Source organism: Pipistrellus hanaki, assembly GCF_964339955.1.
Source record: "Pipistrellus hanaki genome assembly, chromosome: 7".
NCBI lineage: Eukaryota > Metazoa > Chordata > Mammalia > Chiroptera > Vespertilionidae > Pipistrellus > Pipistrellus hanaki.
In genome coordinates, this window is record NC_140509.1 from 66,673,845 (window position 1) to 66,686,182 (window position 12,338).

The 12,338-nt window shown below is 34.6% G+C and overlaps 1 protein-coding gene across 1 annotated transcript in view; it reads right to left on the reverse strand.

The window, feature by feature from the left end:
• PEX7 (peroxisomal biogenesis factor 7) overlaps nt 1–12,338 on the reverse strand; it is a 57,812-nt gene that overhangs the window by 4,291 nt on the left and 41,183 nt on the right. The window contains exon 9 of the mRNA XM_084890693.1: nt 10,192–10,291. Coding sequence (XP_084746819.1) covers nt 10,192–10,291 — 100 coding nt within the window. The remainder of the gene's footprint in view (nt 1–10,191; nt 10,292–12,338) is intronic.

Genomic DNA, 12,338 nt, shown 5'->3' on the forward strand with positions numbered 1-12,338 from the left:
TTTTTTTTTTTTTAGAGTTGGTGATTATGTATCTTGATTAAATCTGTATTTGTTGTGATTTGTATATAGTAAACTTTTAGTATATGCTTGTTGAATGAATGAATTAATAAATCAATGGAGGCATATATGAGTATTGGTTTCCCTCCTCCAAAGATTGTGTTGAGTAGAAACTCACACATGGTAAAGAGCATCAAGCCAGGTGTGAGGTCAAAAATCTGGGTAAAGGCAAAAAGTTTCATGGGATTTGAGGGATACATGGAATATCTGAGTGTCATGAATATTATTTAGAGAGGCTTCACAGAGAGCTTATTTCTCAGGAGCTGTTTTTCAAGTATTTCTTTGCACTACAAAGCTACTTAAAACATACTTCATATATATACAAACTTATATTCATCCATTTATTCAACACATATTCATTGAGCACCTGCTCTATGTCAGAAGTATGCTAAGGATACTACAGTGAACAAGATCTGGAGTCCAGCAGAGGGCTGGATCAGTAAACAGACACCTAGGATGTAGAGTGATCTGGACAACGATTGGGGAATTATGGGGTCCAGTAGATGTCTAGCCATATGTGAGCAAAGTATATGCTTTCAAGAGGAAATCTGACCTAAACTGTGGCTCAAAGGAAGACAAACCTTAGCCAGAGAATGTTTATTGTTACTGTGTGGAGTGTGGGGGCATGAAGGAGAGGGGGAACGTATTCTGGGAAGTGGAATAAATAAGAATAAATGCAGAACTAAAAGTTCTAGCTTTAAGGCAACTAAATTGCATTATACCTCCTCTGATAAAATTCTTAATCTTTTGAGAGAGGCCTTTTTTCTGACTCCTGTCTGACTCCCTTCTAGGGTTTATTGAAGGCTGGCTGCCAAAACCTCTCGGGTTTGACCTACTTCCTTACGGTGAGTGCGCATGTGGACACCACAGGGTAGGAGCCTCTGGGCTCTGCCTCTTCTGCCCAAGGATATTCCAGCGGAAAATGTATTTCTTAACTGGCAAGTCCCCACGTTAGTACATTTCATCCCTATGGCCTATGAATTTCCTTTAATCTGAGTTCACAATGCAAATCTTTTCATTAAAACTCAGAATCAAAATTATTGATATAATAGGAAAAATTGTTTGTCAAAATGTTGTATTTCTTTACTGAATTAAAACCTTGAAGATATAATTCATCTTCATTATATTTTTTAAAGCTACTATTTTCTAAAGTAGTGAAAAATAACTAAATGAACAGGGCAAGATTTCATATAAGTTCTGTTTTTAGTTATTTCATTTTCACATTTAATAGCAAAATAGATATTTCTAAGTGTTCATAATATGCACACTAATTTTTTTGCTACTATCCTAATATGTCAATTTCTTTAAAATATACAATGAAGCATTCTTGGAAAACTGAATAAATATTTGTTATCTATCAAAATAGCCTAATAATTTCTAAATAGAGTTATAGCATATATATCATGAAATTATCACATGGAATGCTTGAGAGCAACTGTATTAAATAAATATTTCAGCATTTCCTATTTACAAAGTAACAGACTAGATTCTATAGTAGATCCAAGAATATTAAAGAAATCCAGTCAATAAGTGGTTTATAATAAAAATTTATCATTGGTGAATCAGATAAGACTTGCCATAGAACATACTCAATAACAATAGTCCTATAAATGGCAAAATTTGGAAGAGGAAACATAATGAAAACACCAGATTTTAAATACATGTGTAACTTACAAAATTTACATTAATTTTATCAATTCTTTCTATTTTACACATGCTTCTGATAATGTAATTTATTTAAAATGATTAAATATGGCTATTAATCTAACAAAGAATTCCTATGGACTCATTAAGAGATTTACTTTATTCACAAATTTTCCATTTCCTATCTATCATTATACTCTTTTCTCAATTTTGTGGACAATTGCTTTTGCCCTTGGGAAACTTGTTTAATTTATTATAATTATTTATATGACATATGGCCTCTTTAGTCAAAATGAACCAGAGAAATAAGCAGAAGGATATAGAGAAAATGAAAAAACAAACAAACAAAAAACAATTAACAGTCAACTTTAAATTTTGAAAAAGCAGCCCAGTCATTATGCTGCATTGTAGGCTGAAGTAAGAACATGTTTTACTTACTCAATTAGCTTACAGTAGAAAGTAACTACAGAGAAGAACATGGTTATTATGTCAATCTTTATGGAGTTTAAGTAAAAATAAGGAAAGAGTTGACTAATTCTACTAAAGTCCTTTTCATTCACTTATTCATTCATTTAATACTTATTTTATTTATGTATAATATATATATATATATATATATATATATATACACACACACTTTGAATAATTATAAAGGCAGCGTTTATTAAAAAACATTTCATTTTCAAAATTGAGCTATCAGTTGTTAAAGTGTGTATACATTTTGGGGGATATATTATATATATCAGGTAGCTTGCATTAATCTAACATGCATCTTCTGGCACATAATGGACACTCAAATATTTACTGAAGCAAAAAGGAAAGGAATGAAGGAAGAGAACGTATTAGGACTCTGAAAGGTAGAAACATTTTGTATAGGCAAAAGTTGGGGAGAGCAAGAAAAACTGGCAAAAACAACAAATAATAAAATAGAATTGTTTGTGATAGGATTACATAGAATGATGAGAAATATAATTATAAAACATACAGATTATATTGAATCTTGAAATCAAGATTAAAAATTCAGACTCTACCCTGAAGGTAATGGGCAGACTCTTTAAGGTTTCTGAGATGTTGCCGAAACCGGTTTGGCTCAATGGATAGAGCGTCGGCTTGGGGACTGAAGGGACCCGGGTTCAATTCCGGTCAAGGGCATGTACCTTGGTTGAGGACAAATCCCCAGTGGGGGGTGTGCAAGAGGCAGCTGATCAATGACTCTCTCTCATCGATGTTTCTAGCTCTCTATCTCTCTCCCTTCCTCTCTGTACAAAAACAATAAAATATGTTTTAAAAAAAAAAAAGGTTTCTGAGATGTCATAAAGATGACAATTTAGTTTTTATCTATTTGTAAATTAAAACATTTATGTAACTAGTATAGTTAATGGTCACATTAGGAAAAGAGTATCACAGAAGTGGCTTACCATGAGTTTGTAATATTTGTGTTAGACAAGAAAGACCTATAAAATGGTAGCAATAAGGAAATAAATGTATTTTATTGCAGGAACATAATATATCTGTTCTTTTATTCTGGTCTTTTTAAAAGATCCCTTTGTAAATTATATAATTTTCTTTATCTGTGCCTGCGCATTTTAAAATTTGTAGTCCTCTATGTATCACACACACACTATACACACACACACACACACACACACACACACACACACACACACCCCACACACACACAGTTGTTGCCATGTAAAGGTAATTTTCCCATTTTATTTTCTAACCGATGATTATGAGTATCTACACAGTATTCATTTTTATATGTTTATTTTTACTGAAATTATTGAACTCTTTTTACTTTTTAAATGTTTTTTATTGACTTTTATAGAGAGAGAGGGAGAGAGAGAGAGAGAAACATCTATGAGAGAGAAACATCGATTGGCTGACTCCTTCCTGCATATACCTTATCAGGGATAGAGCCTTCTGATTGGTCAAATTGGAAACTGAACCAACAACCTCATGGTTCATGGGTGAACGCTCAATCACTGAGCCACACCAGCGAGCTCTTTTTATTTATAATAGGTTTTAAGACAATATCATATGAAGTACAAATAATCATAAATTTTCCTACTTTTAAAAATATTTATATTCTATTTTGTTTTCTTCTATTACTAATTGGCTATAATTTTTAGAACCATATTGATTTACAGTGGTGATAGTAGTAATTCTCATCTTGTTCCTGGTGTCTTTAATGGGGCCATTGATATATTTCAGGTCAATGACTAACAAAATCAAATTTGCATTATGAACAGCTGTCCCCTCAAGCAGTGTTGAAAATCAATGGAATGATGGAAAGAACTTAGAGATTGGTTAAGAGATTACTGCAGTACTCCATGGCAGAGGTACTAAATAAATGCTTATCAAAGGTCCAGATGTCAGAGGTACTGGTAAGAGAGAATTTATAAACTTAACATACAATGAATTTGAGGGTATAGAAAGACAAGAAAACTAGGATGACTTCCCAGGTCTCTGGTCAGGCCTCAGCATACAATCAACTAACCAAGTTAGAAATACTGGAGAAAAGCAAGACATCTCTTCAGATCATATAATAAAGGCAATTTGATAAATGGGTCAAGCATCACTAGTATATAATTAAATGGCAGTTTCAAGGGGAAGTTGCAGTATCTAACAATGTAAGACAAAAAAATCCAAGAGGGAGTTCTAGATGTGTAATAGTAGGAGAGAAACAGAATTTACTGGTCAAGAGTGGCATCAAATGAGCTTTAAAACAGAGGGAAAAACTCACTGAATAATTATGGAAACAAAGACCTATATGAGGAAGGAAGCCATTAGGAAAATTAGAAACCCACTGGAAAAAGGGAAAAACAGAGATAGAACATAAATATTTTGAGAGAATAGAAGAACATATTCATCCTTGGTTATTTTTATAGTAAAGTAGGAGGTAAGTAAAATTTAATGACCCTATAGAAGGTTGAGAAAAGATACTGTGGAGAATGAGCTAGAAAAGGAAAAAGACTTGAAAGGTAAGTTGAGTAGGATCAAGAGCCCAAATACAGTGTTTTGGAAAAGTAGTTCATAGCGTGCCAAGTCAACATTTTTGTTTGGTTTTTAGAAGCCATGCTCCATAGTCTAGAAAGGAAATGAGAAGACAGTGGATGATTCAGGAATGGGGGCTCAGAGGCAGAGGTGTCAGAGGCTCAGATGTCAATCATCCTGAAAGCGCTCACTGCAGGGCTGTACACAGAGTGCAGAGGGCAGCAGACACAGGCTAGACGCACCCATCTTAGGAGCACGCCAAGATCCTACAGAGCTGGATCTGGGGAATGTTTCACGGCTGGCAGAAAACAAGCACTTGTTATGTAATTTTCAGCTAAATATTATACAATTATTAAAGCATCAGGGAGGAAATGGCACCGACTGCTGCCTGAGGACAGTGGATGCTTCTGGTACATGTTTTTCCAATGCTAAAGGTAGTCTGTTTGACACATGCAGTAGATACTACCTCAGATCAAAAGTGCAAGGACACAGATATACTAATTGCCAATAATGCCAGTCCTCTTCTAAAACCTCATTTCCAACCTTATACTGAGAAATTTAAAATAGTTTACCCACTGTCAACGTCTAAACCTGGTATGTAAGATTGTCAAAATAGGGATTTGAATAAAAATGTAAGTTGAATTTTAAATAATGAATATTTTCACTAAAACATCAATTAAGCCAGAGATACTTTTTAAACCATATCTAAAGAACTTGTTTAAATCAAATCTAAGCATCTTCCACCAAACAAAATGAAAGTATTCAAAATTTCTTCTACCCTATTTTAAGGATACTATAAGGATACCTAGCATGGATGGACTAGGATATTCATTCACCAATGATTATGTTTACCAAGGATTTTGGGAGTCCCAGAAGAAAAATTCTTACGTGTAGTGTAACTACAACATTGAAAAATATGCACAAATACAGAGAAGGGAGAGGGTGAGATTTTGGAGGAATATTGAGAGGGTTCCTGGGATGCTGGTAGTGTCCTATATCTTAAACTGAGTGATAGATACATGGGCATGCATGGGCATTCTTGATAACTTATTGAGCTATACACTAAAAATATGTGTATTTTCTAGTATAAGTGTTATACTTTAACTTAAAAACTTCTTTAAAAAGGACTGAAACAAAATATTAATATGTTATAACTGATTCTTTACAGAGTGGTAGAAATCTTGTTTCTTTCTTTTATATGTAACTTCCCAATTTCATCATGGGGAAAGAGATACGTTTTATTGAACATGCATGTTCTTGGAATGAATTAATAATTTATACTTTAAAAGAAAAATAATTATCTTCCAAAAGAAATGTGTACAGATATCTAAACCAGTACCCAGTTTATAAATACTAGACTAATATCAGTGCATTTAAAAAAGCAGAGTTGATACTAACAGATCACGAAGTCAAGAATTCTAAAACTACATTCATACAGGAAATCCCAATTATATAAATGGGTGTGTTGAAGATCAAGAATCATAAAGCTAAAAACATAGAAAAAGAGTATCTAATTTAGAAATAATAAGGACGAGAAAAGGGAAAATGCCAAGACTGTACAAATCATGATCAGAAAGGGGAAAAAATCAAAGAACACTTTTTTGAAGTGAAAGGTAACTTCAGCCTGGTTAACAAGTGAGGGCACAAAGAATTTCTCAGCAATTATCCTTAAAGAATGACCCGACACTTATTTGTCAAGTTTTAAACTTTCAAAGACAAGATCTTACATTCTGTCAAGAAGAAAGGTGTAATATTCTTGGGTCTCATCTTTCAGATCTCTAAGAAGGGAGAAGCTAAAAAGAATTATAAATATACGAACTCAGATAAATCTTCTTTTGAGACAGACAATATATTGAAACACAGAGACGCTAAGGTAACATCAGCAAAGTCCTACAGCTATTAAGATTACCCTAAGAGACAATACATTTTTGAAAGATACTTATTTTCTAAGAGGTGAGAGAAATATACTTAAAAAAAAAAAAAAAAATATATATATATATATATATATATATACACATACACACACACACAGAGAAAGAGAGAGAGAGAGAGAGAGAGAGAGAGAGAGAGAGAGAGAGAGAGAGAAGAAGAAGAAGAAGAAGAAGAAGAAGAAGAAGAAGAAGAAGAAGAAGAAGAAGAAGAAGTAGTAGTAGTAGTAGTAGTAGTAGTAGTAGTAGAAGGGAAAGAGAGAGAGATAGAAACTTCAATGATGAGAGAAAAATCATTGATCGGCTATCTCCTGCACGCCCCCAACTGGGGATCGAGCAACCTGGGCTTGTGCCCTGACCAGGAATCAACCGTGACCTCTTTGTTCATAGGTGTACTCTCAACCACTGAGCCATGCCAGCCGGTGAGAAAGATACTTTTTAAGGAAATAAACTATGAAGAAACGGTGAAATAAATTAACATGCAATCAGCAAACTTGACCACATACTCTGAGAATAAAGGATAAATATGTCAAAAATAAATTAAGCTACCAACTATACCAGCAAAAAATTAATGTGGTATATTTTCAATGGCTGCAAACTTTTTGTGGCTACTCCCATCAGGACATGGAGTCTCTTTCTCACTCCTTGAATCTGATTAGCCTTGTGAATTGCTTTGCAACAGAAGGGATGTTGTGTGATTTCGAAGCCTAGCCCTGAGGATACCTTGTGGCTTTTACTCTCCCCTTCTTGGAAATCTATTGGAAATCCACAACAGCCAAGTGAAGAGGCTCATCTGGAGGCACAGGGCAGAGAAGACCCCAGCACTGTACCCCACACATGTGAACGAGGCCATCGAAGACCACCCAGCTGGAGTGAAGCCACCAGACGATGGGGCCAAAAGAGAACTGAGTGGCTTAGCCCATCCCAAATTACTGATTCACAGAGTTATGGGGAAAGGGAATTGTTGTTTCAGCTATTAACTTGTGGGGAGTTTATTATATAGCAAGAGATAATAAACTGAAACGATATAAGTGAGAGAGCAACAGGGAGCTGCACCAAGAACTTGACTGTTATCTACCCTAGGCAGAAAGAACATTAGTGTTTCCTGGTAAAAGCAAAAGTTATTAATATAAACAATGCAAATGTTTGTGTTGAAATGTGTCAGTTAGACATGTGAAAAAAATATTGGTTGAAATCTTAGTTAGAAAGGGAAGAAAATTTAAGGTCCAAAACAGAATATAAATACAATGGGAGGAGGCATTGAAACAAACATAACATTTAGTCAATAATCTCAACACTCCATTTTTAAAAACATGACAAGTCAACAAATATATTTCCTTAAATTCAAATGTTGAATAGTCTACCATAAATATGGAAAAAATGTTTTCTTTCATTTTCAAATACTATCCATGCTCCCTGCCATTGCTGGGTCTGTAACATACTGTTACCTTTGCCTGTTATGATCTTTCTTACTTTTGTCTCTTCATACTACAGTTAATGCCCACTCATCAGATCTCAGGTGACCCTCACTTCCTTACAAATTTCTTAAATAGGTCAAATGTCTATCCTGATTATGGACTCTTGAGGAACAATGTACTTCTCCTTCATAGTCATTACAACTGTCGTTTACATTCCTTTCTTGAGATTATCTGATATAACAATGGATTAAATGCTCTATGAAGGCAAGGCCCACATTTACTTTCATTCTCTACTGCAGGGGTCTTCAAACTACGGCCCGCGGGCCACATGCGGCCCGCAGAGGAGTCTGATCTGGCCCGCCAGGTTTTTTGGGCAGTGAGCGCAGCCGAGGTGTTACAGTAGGAATTAGTAGTTCATATAGTCCGGCCCTCCAGCTCTCTGAGGGACCGTGATCTGGCCCCCACTTTAAAAAGTTTGAGGACCCCTGCTCTACTGAATCCCCAGTGCCTGGCATATGAAAATGTCTGTGGGAAGAAGACATAAATGAGAGGGATTGGTCTTATTTCTTAGATCCCTTCTATTCCCAAAATTCCGTCCCACTATGAATTAACTCAGTGGAGACTTCTGGCACAGTTTAATTGTACATTATGTCAGTGAACCAGATGGTTAGGTAGAGCTTGAAGACCCTGCTTCCCCACTCTTATTTCTCTCAATAGCAATTATTTCCTTAGTACACTTGAAATTTGTTAAACAGGAAGAGGTGGGTGACAGACACCAGATTTACACAAAATACATGACCTTGTAATACATTCTCTTATCTAAGAATACATAAAATCTAATTAATAAGTCCTCTGAAAAAAAGTTGCTTTTAATAAGGTGGTCTATGTGGAGGTTTTAGAAAGCATTTGGCACCTCTCAGACAGGGTGAGGAACTGCCAGGATCAAGGAAGTCGAGAAGGCATATGTGTTGCCTCGGGCCACAGTCTGGGACTCATGGAACATAGGTTAACAGAAATATATGAGAGGAAAGTATTTATTTAGGGTCCTTTGTTTGGTATGGTCATGTTTCAATATGTACAGCTTTTTTCTTAACTAGGAGAGCAAACAGGTATGAATATTTTATTAAAAATCATCTATAATAGATTTATGTCTCAGAGAAAAATCCAGTTCATTGGAAGCACATTGTATTTACATTAAAGGTAATGCCATTTGACCCAGCACTTTCAGTCTCTTCTCCTCTTAGTTGCTATGAAGTCATTTTACAATAATTATTTTAATGTTAATGAGACTATTCTAATATCTAACGAGAATATTTTAAGCTCAGAATTATGTCTTAAATTCCTAAAATAAAATAAAAACACCTGTATTCATTTAAATTTAAAAACACAGCAATGAGAAATGGGATTTGTTCTTGTCTAATTTCTAAAATTTGTCATAAAAATATAATTTCTTAGTCATACTCTAGAATTTCCACAAATTATATTATTTCATTGATATTTAAAACACAGTCTGTTTTAAAGTGCATTATCATTCAACATATTCTAGTGTTTCTGATCTGGGTTTCCAAACTGAAATAGCTTTTTAAAAAGTCCTAAATATTTAAACTCTCACATCCTCAAGAAAATAAAATGTGGGGATTTTAAAGTTTATTGATTAAAGGAGTAGCTATTCTCCTTTACTTTGTCCCCCATCGAAAGCCTCTCTTTTAACACGGTTTCTGGTGACAGTCCCGAGAGGGAAGAGCCTTGCCCACCATCTCATATGCTTATGGGACAGCTGAAATGAGGACCACACACTCTCCACTCCCACCAACCTCTGGGGATGTCAATCCTTCCCCATTCTGTTCTTCTCTTGCCACCCTTTCCTCTGGGACCCTTCAGCATATAAGGCACAGTACTTGTGGGGACGGTTCCTTTTTCTCTCAGAAAAGTCAGTCTTTAAGAGGAGAAAGGCATGTCAAGTTTCTAGACACCTCTCTTTTCCTAGTGTTTCAAATGCTCCAGCTTTACAGCAAAAGATATCAGGATGATTAAATAAATGTTCTTTGCTCTTGCCTAAAGGCAGTAATTTTGTTCAGAAAAGCCACACATAGAGCTATTTGTGAACTTTATAGGAAGAAAACCCCCCAGGAGATGGCAGCCATTACCTGAGTAGGGCTCTGAAGACTTAAATCTAAACCACAGGTAAACTCTGTATGATGGTCCACTATTTCAAGAAGAGGGTCAGGCTTTGAAAAGTTCCAGAATCTGTGAATATAAACAAAAAAAGTAATTCAAGTACAAAAAATTTACCTAAGAAAAACATATTTAACATAGCAAAGATTCTATCAGAATAGGCTCAACCAATTAATAAATGCAGAGCTCCATTGCTGACCCACATTAAAAAAATCAAATAAAGGGGAAAAAACGCACTCCATTCTATTATATAACAAATGAAATTAGTAATCAATCTACTCTGTAAACAATGATTATATTCCCATTAGTATAGCTTGTAGGATTAAACTTCTCAAGTTTTAGTTAATTTTTTTTATATTGCACATGGACATTTCAGATGAGAGATATCAGGCTTTCTTTCTTTCTTTGTTTTTTTGTTTTTTGTTTTTTGGGTTTTTTTTTTTTTTTTAGCAATTTCTAAAAGCATTCACTGCTGTAAAATAAGAATATTGGAATACATGCACTCTAACATTTTGTGATTTTAAATACTATTACATTTTTGACATGAAAAGATCTTAGGTTTAATTTACATTTCAATAGCAATTCAGATTCTTAAAAAGGAATCTGTTCTCTTATAAAAATATCTCTGTAATTCTGAAACTACCTTTTTCTTTTTTCTGAAGCACAGCCCTGCTTATAGATTCCATGTCAATGTAATTCTCGAGTCAAGAAAAACGGAAATGTGTTTTCCTGGGCCAATATGAAGTATTCCATTTATGCTCTATAGACGGGGAGCGGTAATATTTACCATGATATGTCTGATTTCTACTGTTCAGAGAAGAGTTTGGCCCTCCTTTCAATACACAAAATAGCACTTTATTTATAAAGCTTTATTTGCTCATCCTCTTTCTTATTCTAAACACACCATAAAAAAATGGCACATTCAGAATCATAGAGTCGTACTCCAGGTCAGCCTCTCTAACATGCACAACATAGAACACATTGAAGGCTTAGCAGATCTCTTTGTAAGAGAGTAAATACACAAAACCAGCAGTCAGTTTGTTTAACCTGGCGGTATTATTTTCCTAATAAATACAGAGCTGGTCTTATTAAGTCTGAAAAGGATTGTTGCTATGGATAATCTACTGTGTGGTACCAGAGAAACAATGAATAAATAGCTCATTTATCAGATTACTGAAATATGAAAAATATTTAAGGAGAGTGACTTTACTTTTGGAAATCTGCCCATTCAAACAAATGAGGGAGCAAGCTACGCTGCAGTCCGTCTCAGAAATCATAATAATGGTCTCTACTGTCTTTGCATATTTGTTCCTTTGGGCCTAGAGACAATGAATTTTACTGCAATCTAATTTTCTAGATCTTGATAATGTTTATATAAGCAAAAGTAAATATGTAATTGTATAATTTCATTTCTAAAATATGGTTATATATATATAAATAAAAAATAAAATATGGTTATATGCTGATTTGCAATATCTGAAACAATAATCAAATGATTTTGTATATACCCACTATAATCCAAAAACTATTCAAAAGTTTTAAAAATATGTATTTAATATGGAAAAAACTATTAAAGGAAAAGTAAGGGGGGGAGAGTAAATTCAAATCTATAATATTTTTTTTTAATAAGTTTTTATTTTTCATATTATTACAAATGTTCCTTCCCCCCACCCCCACCATTGCTCTCCTCCACCAGGTTCCCACCCCACCCTCTGCCCTTTCCCCACTCCTCATTGTCCTCATCCATAGGTGCACAGTTTATGTTCAGTCTCTTCCCACGCCCCCCTCTCCCCTTTTCCCCAAGAATCGTCAGTTCACTCCCCTTCCATACCTGATTCTATTATATTCAACAGTTAATATTGTTCATCAGATTTTTTTAATTTCCTTGGTTTTTAGATTCACTTGTTGATAATTATGTATTTGTTGTTCATAATTTTTATCTTTGTTTACTTTCTCTTCTGAAAGAACCCCCTTCAGCAATTCATATAATTCTGGTTTGGTGGTGATGAACTCCTTTAGCTTTTTTTTATTAGTGAAGCTCTTTATCTGGCCTTCGATTCTGAGTGATAGCTTCGCTGGGTAGCTTATTTTTGGCTGTAGGTTCTTGCTATTCATCACC